This window comes from Aphis gossypii, chromosome 1 (assembly GCF_020184175.1).
Source record: "Aphis gossypii isolate Hap1 chromosome 1, ASM2018417v2, whole genome shotgun sequence".
Lineage (NCBI taxonomy): Eukaryota > Metazoa > Arthropoda > Insecta > Hemiptera > Aphididae > Aphis > Aphis gossypii.
In genome coordinates this window covers 86262929-86281221 of record NC_065530.1, presented here as the reverse complement: position 1 = coordinate 86281221, position 18293 = coordinate 86262929, and the positions used below count along the sequence as shown (strand labels likewise).

At 26.4% G+C, this 18293-nt stretch overlaps 2 protein-coding genes across 5 annotated transcripts; one reads left to right on the top strand and one right to left on the bottom strand.

Annotated features, from left to right (window-relative positions):
* Positions 1 to 1317: 1317 nt before the first annotated feature.
* LOC114125293 (transmembrane protein 47) lies at positions 1318 to 8364 on the bottom strand. Of its 3 annotated transcripts, none has more exons than XM_027988921.2 (6): positions 8101 to 8364; positions 6802 to 6877; positions 3305 to 3494; positions 3093 to 3242; positions 2940 to 3002; positions 1318 to 2870 (listed from the first exon to the last, which is right to left on the bottom strand). In XM_027988921.2, the coding sequence occupies exons 2-6, from the start codon at positions 6853 to 6855 to the stop codon at positions 2722 to 2724; spliced, it is 606 nt and encodes a 201-aa protein (XP_027844722.1). In that variant the 5' UTR covers positions 6856 to 6877; positions 8101 to 8364; the 3' UTR covers positions 1318 to 2721. The 3 variants fall into 3 exon arrangements, with proteins under 3 accessions (XP_027844722.1, XP_050056515.1, XP_027844799.1); XM_050200558.1 differs by lacking the exon at positions 8101 to 8364 and adding an exon at positions 7992 to 8010; XM_027988998.2 differs by lacking the exons at positions 6802 to 6877; positions 8101 to 8364 and adding an exon at positions 4436 to 5046.
* On the top strand, positions 5295 to 16617 carry LOC114125164 (serine-enriched protein-like). 2 transcript variants are annotated; one of them, XM_027988731.2, is made up of 8 exons: positions 5295 to 5761; positions 10011 to 10215; positions 12503 to 12647; positions 12832 to 12949; positions 13201 to 13358; positions 13614 to 13745; positions 13850 to 14035; positions 14129 to 16617. In XM_027988731.2, exons 2-8 carry the CDS (start codon positions 10025 to 10027, stop codon positions 14333 to 14335), a joined length of 1137 nt encoding a protein of 378 aa, XP_027844532.1. In that variant the 5' UTR covers positions 5295 to 5761; positions 10011 to 10024; the 3' UTR covers positions 14336 to 16617. The 2 variants fall into 2 exon arrangements, with proteins under 2 accessions (XP_027844532.1, XP_027844611.1); XM_027988810.2 differs by having other exon boundaries at positions 5297 to 5761; positions 14133 to 16617.
* Positions 16618 to 18293: the final 1676 nt, after the last annotated feature.

Here is an 18293-nt window from a genome sequence, read left to right as displayed (position 1 = left end):
AACAGGAATTTCTAAGCAAAACTGGTTTTCGACCAAATCGACTTTTTTATATGGTTGTAACTTGTAACTCAAAAACTAATTAGTGTAAATACTTGGAATTTTCACCACATGTTTATATTATCATTAATACATGGCTAATTTTTCAAAATATTTTGACTTTTTTGATCTATTTATAGACAACTGAAATTATCAATTTTTCTAAGAATTTTTTTTTAAAGTATCGATAAAATACTTAGTAAATTAATACAAAGTTCCTCATAAGTTATTGTTATAGTGATAACAAAATTATAAGAATACATAGGCACAATTTTTTTTTATTAGCATTTGAAGTTCAAATATTGACAAAAATTCGTCAAAATCATGAATATTTGCAAATTATTATGTAAGTATAATTCATACAATTTTTTGTATAAGTAGCTAAGAGTTAAAAATTTAACACAAGATTTTCCATAAGTTTAGGTTACAATAATTATAAAATAACTTACATTGTGGTGTATTCAAGCCATTAAAACATAAACCACCTTTTTACCATTTTACCAACCACTGGAAATTATATCCTAGGCTTACAAATCATCTTTATTTAGATTCGTTTTTTGTATACAATGATACCTATCATTGGATTCAAATTTAACACTCCTATAATATATAATAGAGATCCACACGGCACCTAATGTACAGCATAGCGGTACCCACTTACCCGCTTTTTTTTCATAGGCGTTTAACATTTAAATTTATTAGATATTATAGATATATTAGATATTTAAATGAAGAATAACAATTTTAGTTACTTTATTGTAATATATAACCACGGGTACTTGAAACTTTTAATATATATTATTATATTTTATATACATAATGACATTTTCAAATGTAATGTTTTTGGCATCAGTTAATTCAATCTACTATATTACTAATAGTAAAATAAGTTATTTTAATATAAATATATTATAATATATACTTAGTAATATATGACAGGCTGTCTACATTCAAATTCGTTTTTCGTATGCAATGTTTTATCATTGAATTCAAATTTAACCTAAGTCCATAGTGTTAAATAATCCATACATTTCTTTTAACAATACACTAACAAAATTACAGTGAGAAATTTTAACTTATAGCCTATAGGCTTAAGTGAGAATACAAATTTTTGAAGTTAAAATTACAGTTAATTTTATATTTATTTAAATACTTACAACAATCATTTCAAAGAAAAATCCAATTGAATACATTATTACAAAGGATATAATATGTCCTAGAAATATTATTTTATAAATTATTATTTGACACGGCTAGTTTAATAAATGAAAACAAAAATAATTGTTTATACAATATATATAATAGAACTATAGCAAATAAATTGTAACAAAATGTGCAAATAACATAAAAATACATTTTTAAAGGGAGAGATATATTAGGATGGACGGTTGACCTGTAAATCTTAAGGGTAAAATAAATTAGGAGCACTATAAAAATAGCTCATTTTAAAGATATGTAGTTTTAACAAAGGTACTTGATATACATAGTTAAAAAATATAAAAAAAACTTAAATAATAACTTATTATGTTGGAGATTATCATTTCTCACGAATATTATATAATTGTTATACATATGTTTATATAAAATCTATTGTGTGTCACTAATTTATATTTAATTAAAATTATAATAAAAGGCAAGAATACAATAATATATTAATAAAATGCTTTGTATAAAAAAATCAACGGGAAAATAAACATTGATAAATATATAACGGGATAATCTTTAACAAGGTTAGGGTGAGAACATACTATATACAATCAACAAAATATAGAAATTATATGCATATAGGAATGTTAATAGAGGAAGTTTTTCTTTCATTATTTTTTTTTTTTTTTTGTTCTTTGGCAGGGTCAACTCTCTTTGGCTACTGCTTGTGGTATAAAACACAAGCCGGAACATAGTATGATATACAAAATATTTTAATATTTACATTTTTTTTTTTTTTACTTCTACTAAATTTAATTATTTTAACAATAGTTAATATTAGATATGAACATGTTATTACTTATTACACTTGATCAGAAAGAACATTATAAAAGAACTCGTGTTACACAAAATTAGTATTATTTTTACATGGTGTCGTCAATATGTTGACTAAAAATAACTATAATACAATTTAAATTAGACAATTTTTAAACTTAAATTAATAATAGAAATTAAATAAATGATAAAATGTCAAACTCATTGTTAATTTAAAACAATGAGAAATATTTTAAAATAAATTTAATTTATGGTGATGCTCATAAGTCATAAACAATAATGCTGATAATTTAAATAGAACACAGACTACCACAATCATATATTAATTATTAAGTTAATATAAAATTCTATCTTAACTTTCGTCACTTGATCAACAAAAATCTCAAGTTATTAAAGTTAAAACATGAAAAAAAAATGTATCATTCTATCTATAAAAAAACCTAATGCTAATTTGATTATAATTACTGAAAGAATCTTTTACAATTTTAGTTAGTATAATGTGCGCAAAGCAAATATTCCCCCACCAGAATAGTTAATTACTGTCAAAAATCAAAGATGTAAGATGAATTTTGACACGTATGACGTGTTTGTTAGTAAATCATGGTAATGACTGTCTTATCATAAAAATAATAAGATCACCCTGCCCGTCGTCCGACCAACGGAGGAAGGTCACTAAAGTACTACGTCAGGCAGGGGCGCCGCACACTAGGCGGACGATGTCACTTTTCGTTCTTTATAGTAGATTTCTTCAGATTCTTTGTTGCATAACAGCAATACAACAGCACCAAACAAAAATATTCCGGCGCCCCATCCTACGCCGTATGCCCATCCAAATTCCCATACAGTTCGGTTTCCTACAAATTTTTTATTAATACATCATTAAAAGTTAAATAAATGACAGCAATCACAAGTCTATATTTTACCTAGATTTAATTCAGCCGCGAAACATACTGGATACACAATCAATGCTATCAATAAGGACAATACTATATATAAAAAAAAAAAAACGAGTTAATTACAATGATTTTTAAGACACAAGTATAAAGATTATTAAGATAAAAATAAGATATACAAACATGCAAGTAACATGACGTAAACAGCTACTCTGTAGAACTTGTATTTGGTTCGTTGATCTTTGCTTCTCAACCCAAGCCCTGTTAAAAGAGTAGCCACTATGTCTGTGACCAATGTTACTATACACAAAGCTGCAGCTACTCTTATGTATCCTAAAATATTAAAAACAATAAAATTAGTTGATTAGGTAAACAAAATGAAACCTAATACATACCAACTTCACGTGTTGGATAACAATCTGGACCATTATCAGGTACATTAAATGGTAATGGGGTAGGTGCATTGGCCGCAATGCAATGAGAAAATAAACCTTGACGCCAACCGGCTGACAACAACCAATCAGTGGAAGTCAATGTCAATAGCATCAGAACAATTACAATTAGACCACATATCAGAGCGATCACCTGTGAAAATTTAACATATTATTAATTAAATAAGTCCTAAAATTGACCAAATTATAATACAGCATAAGTAATTTTTATAATAAAATACAAAATGTTTAAATTATTTTTAATATTAAAACATATTTTTATATATTTTGATAAATATTTAACATGTATTATTATTAAATACTTTTTTATTTCAATTTTTAATTTTTTATGATTAATTACAATCGACAAAGTAATTAAAAATATAATAATAATTAACAAACAAATTTAATATTAATCATTATTAAAATATACATAGGTATACAACTTAAATAAAACTTAGTTTCATTTTAAAATTATTTTTTAAAAGTTTTTCTTATTCATTTCATTATATAAATATTATAAGATATAATTAACTGAGATTATATCGTGTATAGTCATAGCCAGGGGAGTATTTAAGAGGTGCCATGGGGCCCGTGCTTCCCCCCCCCCAATTTACCGTATTTTATACTTTTTTTTTATTATTAATGAAAGTATAAGCCTCTTAAGGCTCTTTATACGCCCCATGTACGCTAATTTTTACTTTTTGTTAATAATCCTCCAGAAGACATTTTCAAATACACCCCTTGGTCATAGCGGATACATCTTACACATAACTAATTAAGTAATAAGACAATTAATTTATGGTAGTATTGCAGGAAAGAGCGAAACCTATATTTTAATAGAACAAACACACTATATTGATGTAAAAACCAAATGACTAATACCTGAAACACATAAATTAAAAACTGGTCCTAAAAACAACAACTATCATACGCTTTGGTCAAATTGATAGGGAAAATTTCACGATTTGTTACCTTCATTCACCTCAACCACCATCACTCTCAAACTGTATTATTCTTGTTTACCAATTATATCTGCAGGCAAATTTAAATACATAAATAGCTCTGCCTGCCCTCTTTATACTTCGTCCTAACCTGAGCGCTGTAACCCTTGTCGGACTGCATCGACCTGCCGTGCCAGTCTTCCGTTTCAGCAGCCGTCGCCGTCGCCGGATGTAGCGACAGTTCCTGGCGCCGCTGCCACGTAGTATCCACGGCCGTCCGTGACAGAATCAGCTTGCCGCTGTACTGCGGGCCCGTTTTGAATACGCGTTTCTGGGCAAAATGCCCAGAGCAATTATATCGGCTTAAAGATGTATTGTGCACACACACCACTGACGAGAGCGTGTGTTGTCAGGTAGACCGGGACTGTATTATTATTTATTACTGGATATTATACCGGAGTTCGGGTTTAAAGACTATAATGCTATAAGATACGCGTGTAGTAATAATATTATTCCGCGAGCACGTGCACAATAACGGACCGGATACAACGGTATAATATTATATTTGTAGCTATTCCGAAAACAAATTGATTTCACAAGTCCGCGTTCGATTTCCGTGTAAAATATCTTCGGACATTCGATTTCTCTGTGGAACTCTACCCTTATCCGGAACGTCAATAAAAAAACATTGGCGAGAATATACGTAGACGCGCGCGCACACACATTCACTTATAAGTGCACACACACCCACACACCCACACACAGTTTAATATCGTCCCTCTCTGCGCGAATCTAGGCGATTGGCACGCGCAAGCTCGAGATTTTACCCCGCCCGTAACTCACCTTTAAAGGCAATTCGCTCATAGAAGAAGCCATTTCGACGGACGCCGACGCGGACGGGTCGCCCGCGCAAGGGTTCGATCGATGAGACGCGCCGTCGAACGCGCCGCCGCGAGTACTTCGCGACCGCTAAGGGTGGTTACTGGTTATTACCTTAAGTATATATATATATGCGATAAAGTGACATACATATTACGCACGCAGTAGACGTTCTGTGTTACTGTACATATTTACTGGAGCTTTACAGCTATCGCGTCGCAATTTTACCACCGTGACCTGTATCGCCACCATCAAATCCCAATACAAACATAATAATATTTTCTCAATTATAACCGAATCTCTACAGTCTCTCTATATAATATAGAATTCGACCACACCCCCACCACAGCGACTCTGCACAGTTTAACGTAAATTTATGAATTTTTTCTTCCCGTAAACATATCTATACGTGTATATTCACCACATTCATCCGTCGCTAACGGATCGAACCAGAACGGAAGAACAGCGTGTGTATTACATTATAATATTATACACGTTTGTATAGACTCTCGCAGCATCGTAAACGGCATTGTATACGATAAAACAAACATTATCGACGACCGCGGCAGAAACAATATACAGACGGAATTAAATTAAAGTAAGTATTATCACTATTAATGCAATTATTATTATTATTATTAGTTGTAGTAAATTTTAGTAGTACACTAGTACTACCTAATAGACTAGATATCCGTATATAATAAACATACTTAGGTACTGAGTAATTTTAATTATGATAGTGTTCCAAAAACCATAGCTTTCAGTTATAATTGTATCTATTAGAGGGTATACAGTATTCTGACAACCATAAAATAAATATGTTTCTAGGTTGTAAATTAACTCAACTACTAGTTGAATGAAATCATTATATGGCACACTGTTTTATTTTTATTATATTTTGATTGAATATTTGAGTGTATCAATTGTAATCCAAAGTGGATATTTGATTGCTTTGACTCTGAATAAAAGCTTTGCTCAATAAAATTAAAGTTATTTTATTTATTTTTCAAAAAGTACAAGTAATTTTTATAGGGACTTTTTAATTCTGAACAATATAAAGTTATTTATAAGGACAAAATAATTATCTGTTCAGAAACCTTATGAGGTATGGTACAATTGATTAACAAATTTTGTGTTGTGATCTAGATTGGAATTTTGAATAATATTCATATGAGTATATGACCAATATAGATATTCATAGGAGTGCATAGAATGTTTAAATATTAATAATTTAATTTCTTACACAATTTTTTTATAATATTTTATAGTCATAATAATAATGTTAACAATTTACCTATTAATATTGGCTATCATATATTTTAGAAAAAAATACATTTTATTAAGTAACAACAAATAAAATAAGGTTAACCCTAGTTCAGGGGCTTCACATTTAGGGGCCTAGTTATAATATATTGAGAGGTGACCAGGCAAGTTTCCATGTACAACCAATACAGATACCTAGTAATTAGTCATATTACAAAATCTATAATAACATACACTAAACTTTTATAATCATATTAGCTAATAATCTCAGTTTATTATAGATATACATCAAACGCGATTGTTAAAAATTAATAAACATATATTTATTTTTTTAGCATAGAATTAATTCCATATCAATAATATAAAATAACTTACTTTTAAAGGCCTAGTGATAGTAATAGTTTCAACAGTAGTCGCAACTTGAGCCATGTTATTTTTCTGAATTTGATCACTGTTAAAAAGAAAAAAGTATGTTATAACAATATTTGAAGAAACTAAATTCAATTAAATTATAAATAAAAAACTAATTATAAAATGTAATATACAAATTATTAGTTTAAAATAAAAAACTCTGTAGTACTGAAATGAAAAATGTTATGAGGTTTGCATGTTGTAACAGTTAAAAAAGATAATTAAAAACAAATACTATACCATTCAATATTTAAGTAAAATATTAAAAAAAACATTATTTTTTTTAACAACCTAATTATGATAAATAACTAGTATAATAGTACATTTTTCCTGAGATTCATCAACTTATTAAATTATTATCATGATAGGTATATTGATTATTATAATCATTAATAACCAAATTTAATAGCATGGCAGAGCAATAACAATCAATACCAATATTTTTACCATATAAATATTTAAAAACAAAATTTATCTCACCTCTTGATTGTAACTAAATACTTTATAAAATATAATAACTCAGCATAAAAGTTATTATATGTCTACTACCTAATTTTTTTTGATTTATAATTTATTTATTTTTTTAATAGCAATCTATTTAAACAAACTTTTAACATCTTTATAATAATATATAGGTAGATCACACACATTGTAACCACCATTTTCAAGACAAATAAATTATTGTTTTGTTTTGTCGATTATATGAACCCACTATTATAATTAGTTAACACCTCTTTAATAATTATTATTTGTTTATTAGGTATACCTACACAATTAATAGTGATTAATCTCTATAAACTAATTTAAAATATACCTAATTTTTATAAAACTCCATTAGTTACAAATATTAATTGTTAAACAAAGATATTTCCCACTAAATAAAGAAAAATAGTATAACTTGCATAGCTAAAATTATGAAAATTATATAGGTGTACTTTAGCATGTACTTCTTTTATATTCTATATAACCTAAACAATAGAGATAGAATATTAATTGTTATTCCAATTAGTCATAAACACAAAGTATAATAAAATTGCTAAGAGCGAAATAGGTAAATTTCAAAATCATTTATTTAAATGTGTACATCCTAACTGCTAAATATCTACTTTACAAATATTCTGAGTATGACTACTTGCAATAAAAACATTTGTTACCTATTTAAAAGTTAATTCACACACTTCAGAAGACAGTAGTTCAGTGTTGACCTAAATTTCGGTGTAACTACAACAGATATTAATATACTATTATAAGATCAATACTTACACCTCGTGTAGACTAGTGTCCAATATAATTATGGTATATATAAATCCACATAGTACTACAATAGACAATAGTCGTCCAGCAATAGGTATTTAACAGTTTAACACTCAAGTCACGAAAATAAATTGAGTCACACAATGTTTAACTACATAAACACTACACAACACTAAAAACAATGATAAGAACTGTGGCCATGGGTACAAGTAATGAATAATAAAATAGGTATAATGATTGTTTTTTTTATGCGTGGACCACAGATATAGCTGTGGCGTGGACTGAGTGTGTTTATCATATATTATTATTATCAACTATTAAATATAAAACCCAATTTATAGTAAATAAAAATATTATGTACTGCTATCACTTGCTTATAAACAATCAGTCTGACCATATAATAATTCTGAAATATCTGTGTATAAACATAATAGTGTAATGTAATAAACTACATAATATTATCTACTATAAATAAATAAATATCCATTTTAATTATTTTATATTATTTATATTATTTAATTTACATTAAGTACATATAGTCCATTTAAATCTAATTATGTAAAAAATAGTGATATGAATTTTTTTAGTTTTAAATTACTATTAGATAATAATAAATATTATTATAAATAAATAAAATATAAATTAAGTTTTGTATCATAATTAATAATAACTAGGTTACATATATATTTATATTTTATAAGTACAAAATTTTTATACTAAGATAGGAATCTACAATAATTTATCTAATTATTAAATCCAAATGCAATCACTAGCTTGGATATCGTCTACTTATAGGTATTTGCTTTACAATCTATAAATGAAACTTACTTATTTTATTTAAATATATTAAACTTAAAAATATTATTTTTATTAGTTTGTATCAAAAATAAATTATACATATTTATACTATGTGTCCCGGGAGGAAGTAACCGGTCGACGTCATACAAAAGTTTACCTATAATAATGAAGAAATACCGTTTAAAGAGGGGATCTATAACTTTTTATTTTTAAGTTATAAGCAATTTAACTTTTTTAACCAAACCTACCCATCATTCTTTATATTTTTCCAAAAGCTATTTAATTATAATCTTATCAACCAACATGGAAATTAACCAGAAATTATGCAAATTATTAGAATAAAAATTTTGAAAAAAAAAATAAAAAGTTGTTATCAAGTTAGAATTTTTAAAAATAAATCTTGTATTGTTCTAAATAATTCAATATTTAGTATGGGTTTTTTTGATTGTATATTATTTTAATTTTTACTGAATAATACCTAGAATAAGTACCTTAAAAATTTAGTTTTCATATCTTCCATAATCGCAGTTATTATAACTAAGTATACCTATATATTATAATTTCTTTGATATTTATTTTTGTGGTCTTTTTTTGAAATTACATTTAAAATGTATAAATATAGAGTTCTTCAAAAACGATATGTCTTATGGGATAGAACATAGAAATGTGTCTTTCTAAAAATCCTGGAGAGTATGCAGAACCTATGCATTATTGACTGTTGTATTATTATTAGGTATAGATTAACATAAATAATAACAATTGTCTACTATAGTTATTTTATTTTCATAATACATTATATAAGTGTATAAATTCATATTAGTGAGTTAGTATAGTAGTGAGTACTACTGGGTAGGTACTAGGTGTCTAGGTATGTACTAAAACTAAATAGTAAGTAACGCTTACGACGCTTACGTAGATGTATCAGATTTTAAAGTTACATGAACGAAAAAATTCACTGATAAACGATCAGAAATTGCTGAATATACTAAATAAATTCTATAAATTATATATCAATGAACTTGAAGGAGAGTGGCCAAATGGGTTAAAACTAGTCTAAAACTATTATATATTTATATAGTTTGTTGCTTTTGTAATTTTATTTAAATAATTGATTTTTACAGATATGTGGTAAATAATGAGACTACAAGGAGACATGGAATCAACCGATGACGAGCTTGACCAAAGTGTGTTCGAAAACAAAAATGGCCTAGCTGATGATATGGCGTTCCTGGCCAGTATGCCCGAATTATGTGATGTAACTTTTTTAGTGGGTGAAACGAGAGAACCAGTGTGTGCTGTAAAAGCAGTCTTAGCTGCAAGGAGTCGGTAAGATATTTACTTGTGTAATTATTTTTTGTCTTGTTTTAGTAGGTATTTACTTAAAGTGTACGTTGTAGAGGTACAATAGCTAAAATTCTTCATGAATAATAATATAACAGTCAATAAAATATATGAAAAAAATAAAAATATTTGTATTAAGTTTAACGTAAATTTAAATATAAGAATAAATCGATAGGAACTTCTTAATCAAAGAAGTTAAACAATTCTTCATCCATACCTATTATATAGCCACATAGGTATATATACCTATGAGTTATGATTATATAAATACATAATTGTAAAAAAATATTGTATTTACTATTTTATATATAGATAGTAAACTACGTACCATCCTAAAAAATAGCTATTCAACAATTAACGATGTATACTGTACTCTACAGTCTACAGTGTAAATCATGAATTTGTAGAATTATTAAGTACATCTACAAGCCTAAAGACATAAAAAGAATATATTATCTTTGTTAATTTTGAATACGGTCTTTTTCAGTATAAAATCTCTAATCTCTTAATAATATAGTAATTAGTAAGTAATAAGTTCGTAGAATTTTAGATTTTCATAATTTAGAAGTTTCATTTAGATTAGGTTAGGTACTTATTTTACTTCACATTAATAACTATTAAGTAATAAGTAAATGCAGCCATGAGTTTAAAAATATTAAATTATTTTATTAAACAATTGTCATTTAAATTAAAAAACTTTAATAGATTTATGACATTTGTATTTGTGTGATTAGTTTTCATTGCTATTCCGAGTAGGTACTGTCTATAGGTAGTTATGATATTTTTATATTTATTAATCCCATATAGATCGTATTCCATAATTATTATACTTATGAGTTATGACTTTATAAGTAGAAAATATTAAATGTATTTATATAATGTCGAAAATGATTACGTAAACATGCCAAGAATGACGAGTAAAACAACAACTTGTTACTATCAAAATAATATGTCAGGTTTAATACTTTAATAATAGTTTTTTAATTATTTTACAAGTCAATACAAATATAATAAAATTCTAAGAATACTTATCTTGTTGATTCAACTCAGGATGTCTTGGACAATGATGAAAACAATAAAACTATGAAGAAATTAGAATTTGAAGAACGCATCATTTTTACTAGGTTGTAGTGTAATAAGCACTTTAGTATAAAAACACACGTACAAAAAATACACATATTCATTTTTAAACGAATTTAGTTAGCTTTCTGAAAAAAATGTTTATGAATGTAAATTTCGTAATTTATATTAGTGCATATAATACTATTTTCGGTATTTTGTGCTTGATATTTTAAATACCTATAATATTACAATCATGGGCGCCGCGAGGGGGGTGCAAGTCGGTGCACTTGCACCCCCCTGGCTTTAAAAAAATTGAATGGTATTAAATAATATAATATTTATAACATCAAATAATAATAATATAAATTATTATTATTATATAATACATAATAATTACTAATATTATATAATATATTATATTAGAATTAGAAATCACCATATACTAGCTATGCACAAATGACCCCTGATAAAATTCCTGGCGGTGCCTATAATTACAATATTTAATATCTTTATACTCTTTCTCTATTTGTTCAAATGAATTTTTTATTGCACGACTCGATTAGTTAAATAGTTAGCAATATACAAATAAATTAAATTAATATAATTTTATCAGACAATAAATATTAGTTAAACTTCACACTTCACATAAATAAATAATGTAATACAAATTAAAATTAAACGTTATTCATAATGCCAAGTAAAAACAATTTCTATCATATTTATTTATTGTGTCACATTATATTTTAACTTTTAAAAAATACATACAAATTTAATCAATGGTCTGGACTAACATACTTAGGCGCAGTTGCATACTTAGACATACTTTTTGGAGTGTATGCACTACCGGAAGGGGGAGGGGGTAAATTCGGTAAAATCTATAAATTGGTGACCTTATTAATATGAATTAATGTATTATATAATAATAAGACCTTTTTTTACATTTGGCTTTTCCATATTTTATTAATATATTTGATGGCTCTCGAGTCTCTTCTCGCTGGCCACAGGTCACCCCTGATATCCTATAGAATATACACTTGTCACTTATTATAATTTAATTAATAATTAGTGTTATAATATATACCTTGTAAATTATAATATAATATAGGTAATATAATTATCGATTTAATACATTAAAATATAAGATAGTTTCATAAAAAAAATGTTTGGTATTTACCGTATAAATATAATTCATCAATTATTGTACTTTTAGAGTATTCCATAAAATGTTATACCAGCCACCGAGCCCTCAAAGAAAAAAAGAAGTTTTACCTAAAGAGACTACAAAACTAAGACGACCTACATTTCTTAAACGAAGCAGTGAACCGCTTCTCAATGTAAAAAATGCCAATACACAAGTATGATAATAATTTGATTAAATGTTAAGTAAAAAAGTAATAAATTATGCCAAATCTCAATTTATAACCACAAATTGATTGAACAAAAATATATTTAATTTAAAATCTGAGTTCCGAAACAAAATTATTTGACTGAAACATATTGTATTTCCTTTTTTATTTTATCATTATTTGTATTATTTAGACTCAATCCAATCAACATCAAACAGTCGTTGTTGATGAATTCGAACCAGACGTGTTTCGCCAACTCATTGAATACATACACACTGGTTGTGTAACTTTACAACCCAGAACATTATTGGGTGAGCCATATTAAACATAAATAATAATTACCTATACTTAGGTACTTTCTAAACACATCTTTCAATTGTTTATCATATTATATTATTTAAATATACGTTCACTTAAATTTTAAAGATTTACAATTTTGTATTGCACAGGAACATTTTATACTGTTTTTACGTCATATACCCATACGGCAATAGCCTAATGGTGTATTTAAAAAACGAATACTAAAATAAATTGAAATTTGAATGATATTCTATATGTTTAGGAGTTCTAAATGCAGCAGATTATTATGGTCTAGAAGATTTGCGAAAAGCTTGCACTGGCTTTGTCCAGTGTTGCATAAATGTGGACACGGTCTGCGCACTTTTGTCATCAGCAGAGCGGTATATTCAATATAAATGTACCAAAAGCCTAGTACAAAAGGTAACATATTTTATATTATTTTTATATTATTGTGTCTTGTAAAATATTATTCATCATATTTGGTTGACATGGAGGCCCGTAGCCAGACCAAATTTTCAGGTGGGGCATAATAAACTTTTTTGGGGAGCATTATATATAAAAACAAGGTCTTTCTAATATTTTTAGGGGGGGCAACCTGCAGGGTTTAGCCCCCCCGTGGCTACGGTCCTGTTGACATGATTCTTTTTTGATGCTGATGCTAATAATTATCCATAGGTTTTGGAGTTTGTCGACGAGCACGGAAATGAAGTATTAAACCTTGGATCCTTCGCTCTATTACCACTACATGTGGTCCGATTGATATTAAGCAGAGATGAACTGAAAGCAGACGAGTTCACTAAATTTCAGGTATCTACCTTATGTATAGCTTTATATTATATAAATATAATTATTTTTTGTTCGCGAAAAGAATTACACTATAACCAATAACCACAATGTAACCGTATTATTAGGCTGCGCTTATGTGGACAATGAAATATGGCGATACAAATTCGAATGTCGACTGGAAAGAAGTTTTTGTGGAAAATTTCATGTCATCCATTCAATACCACAAAATACCGGCTAATGTACTGATGAATGAAGTGGAACCTTTAAAACTGGTTCCATACGAAGTGATCATGACATCATTAGCGTATCAGGTGCGCAACAAATTTCAATAAAATATGGTTATCATAGTGCCTACTAAAATTCTATTGGTTCGTGAATAAGTGCTCATGATGTTATTGTTCTAGGCAGACCCCTCCTGTGTCGATCCCGACAAATTGAAGAGGGCCTTGAGAATGGGTAATTATCATGGACTGATGGGCATCAGTAGTACAATTGGCACCGTAACGGCTGAAAGAACCATGTCGGTGCAGAGTTCAGGCACACACCATGGTTCCAGCTCGACTATTAGCTCCATTGGATCTAGCGATCTAGTTGGTTCTGACAAAACTTGATCCGAGAGAACTCCAAGTTCATAGGCGTGCGCATTAGCCTTAACCTTGGTTTTATTTAAATAAAAACTTCCAATTTATTATTAATTGGATATTGCGTCTAATTAATTATAATTATCTATTAAATTCTTATTGACATTAAACAATCAGATTTATTCTAATAAAAAGACTGTGATGGTTACTAAAATGAATTTTACTTGAAAACAACAATATCATATTATTATAAATACAATTAATATTATTACTAAATTAAATACAAAATTTATTATTATTAAGGACCAATGATAATCTAAAGTTACCTTTAATAATGTGAGCATAATATAATAGTTATAAACATTTCAAATCCTATCTGCGCACGCCTATGTATAAATATATATATATATTGAATATGTATATATTCAAATATAAAAGCATTTTATCAAAAATGAATTAACTTGAGATCCATATAAAGTTCAATTTAAATTGACTCTAATAATCTAATCATTCAAATTCAAATAATCACCTATACCAATGAGATGTTTAACTATTTGAATTATTTAATATACATGATACATTATCGTACCTATACTATCTATAGGTATCTTTAAATCATTATAATAATTGTATTCAAATTCAATTTTTCCTGTTCTTAAAATTTTTTAAACACTATAATAGTATAATACATTATTTGTGCACAGTTTGATAATTCACTATAAAATAATTTAGTTTATTACCTACAATTTAAAACTTATGTGTGATAAAATGTGTAGTTACCTATTCAAATATTTGGTTCTAATTTCAGCTTAAAGATACTATAGATAATCATTTTGATTAATTTTATTCTATTAAATACAATTTTTAGCTTTTGAAATTTATGAAATTTATATTTATGATTGAAGCACATATAAAAAATTCTAAAAATCAATAAAAAACAGTTTTTCAGACATCTTGTAATGACTTCAAATTATGTAAAAGAATATCTTTTAAAAATGTTCATACTTATTTTAAAATAATTAGCAGGTATTCAAGGAAAAATTGCCCCTTCATTAAAACTAACTAATTAAACCTATATAATTTCTTGATGATAAAATATTATAGAATTTGATGGAAAAAATAACTATGTTAATTTTAATTTCATTGGCATGTGATTATCATAATTGTTCCTCACTTTTTTAACTTAAAAGATTTACATTACATGATTTGTGCCAAAATGTATTTATATATATATATATATATATTTAAATCTAAAAAATAATTTTGAATTATATATGTGTTGCCTAACCTATTTAAATTATTTATGTGTCTTTTATTGATAGTAATATTTAATAATTTTGTTTAATAATAATGAAATAAAAATATGAATGTTACCTATTATGTACCTACTTTGTAATATAGAAATTATAATCTTTATAATCTTTTTAAACTTTTTTATTAAAATTAACATAATATATAGAATATAGTTTCTTTAATTCAGTTAAGACATTCCTATATATATATTATATATGTATGAAAATATTAACAAAATATATATGTGTATAATGTATATAAAATATATTATATATATATTTATCTACTATATACTTATTAAAATATTTTTATTTAATTAAAAAAGTTATTGAAATAATAACAACTTAATTACTTAATGAAAATTTACAGGTACTTAATAATAAAGAATTATACTATTTTAGAAAGTTTATATTTATAAACTAAATATTAATTAGGTATATAATTGTACTTCTGTCTATTCTAAGTATAAAATGAAATGCATAGTCAGGCATAGGTAAGTTATAAAATTATTTAATAAGTTTTATACTTACTCTATACTTTATGTTATATTGTATGCAAAATAAAAACATAATAATTATAAACGAATTATGTTTATGATATGTATTCTGTTTTCTTTATCATTAATAATTTATACCTAAGTACCTACCTACCAACTTATAATAACTAATAACTATTTAATATACCTAACTAAGGACCTAATCAAATTGATTTGTTGTTTGTTCTAGTAGATCAGCTATTTTATTGAATGTTTGTTAAAGATAGATATTCTACTATTTTATCCTTATATTTAATTTAATTTAATATTTGTTACTTGTACAATGTAACTGTTTTTTAACTTTGAATGTTTGTATTTTTTCATTTAATTTAAATTTTTAGATTAATTATGTTATATATATAAACAATATACATTATACATTTATACATACCTACTATCTTCCTTTTTGAAAATTATTTTATTTCATTATATCATATTCAAAATTATGTTAAAATGTTTAATGCAATAAATTATAATACTCTAATTATGTTATATTATTACTAATTATTATAAAATTGGCTTGTTTTTTATATACTTATTTTGACATTTTGTGTTTTTAATTTATCATACTTATACTTTTCAGTTCTTATACAACAGTTACAACAACTACAAGAGAAATATATCATTAGGTATGTACTTTATGTTCTCATTGTTTTTATACAGCGTTAATATAAATTAATTTAATTTGGAGATTATTGAACAGGGAGAAGCATGCAGTTGTAATTTAAAAAGTCTTATTTTTATGGACATAAAACATTTAATTTAATTTATTAAATTTTGGGTTACGTACTTCGGGATTAAAAATGTATAGTTGAATTTTCATTAATACTATCAACGGGTAATTCAAATTTTTTTAACTAGGTATATCATGGCCATGACTCGTGAATATTAGAAAATAGAAAAGCCTCTGTTTAAGACCGATGACATAATAGGTAAGGTTAGGTTAGGTTATATAATGTATATTCTACATTTCTATACCAAGAAATTAAATATTAGTTTTTCACTAATAACTATATAAAAGATTCACATTATAAGTAATTACAAAAAAAAAATCCAAAAAATCGCTAAGGACTAAACTGCATTATGCTGTAATTTGGTTTTGGTTCAATCATAGGTTAGGTTAGGTTATTATAGGCCTTTAAAGAAATGAACTTGATACATCTGAATATATGTCATTTGATTACTAGATTTTGAACTTTAAAAAGCGGGACTAAAAATAAAGACCTATTTCATTACTTTTGCAGCTTCACTATCTATGTATTAAATGTTAAAATTATAAATTAAATTATAGTAAAAAAAATTCAGTATCTTAACATAGATAATGTTGTTAACTTAAAGTTTTATCACAATTATCAATAATTCTTTTTTAATATAATGTTTAAAATCGAAAGTTGCTTTTCTGAACGCAAGTTTACTATATTTCGCGTGGGTCAGAGAAAAAAAAGCATTGTGCGCTGATATTGTATAAATTTTATTTTGTATGTATCTAGTCCGGACTAATCCTCGTATTTTATTATTTCATGCTAGTACCCAATACCTATATTATTATAACGCATACAATCAACTGAATGAGTGTATAATATACTGTACAGTATTACAGTGTATACAGTGTACTAAGTACTAACTATTACGCATATTATAGAAATTTACAACGTTGAATATTTGCTAAATTTCTTACTTATCCTTTGTCAATTTATCTTGTGTAAAAATTGATTTCATAACTAGGTATAAATAAACATCAACCTTCAAGATTCTTTCCTGCGTCAATTTGTTTTGTGGTCAAAATGTCGTAATTTTAATAATGATTTTGTATTATCATTGTTTAATTTTTGTAATTAACATATGCTTACTATGTCTGACTTGTGTCAAACTGCGCGAATGTCTTAGATGAATTAATTACATTTTAATTAATAACTGTAAGGACTGCATTTTTCAGAAATTCCCTGCAGTGGCACGCCGGCTTAGATTGCGGATAGGTATATAATATAATATACAGGGTAATTCACAAATTTTACCAAGTATAATATTCTCGTCTACATTTTATTCTTTAATTTATTTTATATTGCTTTATTTAAACTCTGATTTTTTGCATTTTTAAGTATATTTTAAGACCACATTTTTAATGGTATAAAAGGTATAACTACTAGTATAACTTTTAAA

Excerpts from the sequence above, each read along its gene's own strand:
- LOC114125164 (XM_027988731.2), top strand. The coding sequence starts at position 10,025 with ATGAGACTACAAGGAGACATGGAATCAACCGATGACGAGCTTGACCAA. Across the intron at positions 12,648-12,831 it reads TAAAAAATGCCAATACACAA|ACTCAATCCAATCAACATCA; the intron begins GTATGATAATAA and ends TGTATTATTTAG. Across the intron at positions 13,746-13,849 it reads ACGAGTTCACTAAATTTCAG|GCTGCGCTTATGTGGACAAT; the intron begins GTATCTACCTTA and ends CCGTATTATTAG.
- LOC114125293 (XM_027988921.2), bottom strand. The coding sequence starts at position 6,855 with ATGGCTCAAGTTGCGACTACTGTTGAAACTATTACTATCACTAGGCCT. Across the intron at positions 3,243-3,304 it reads TTATCCAACACGTGAAGTTG|GATACATAAGAGTAGCTGCA; the intron begins GTATGTATTAGG and ends TTAATATTTTAG. Across the intron at positions 3,003-3,092 it reads TTACGTCATGTTACTTGCAT|TATTGTCCTTATTGATAGCA; the intron begins GTTTGTATATCT and ends TTTTATATATAG.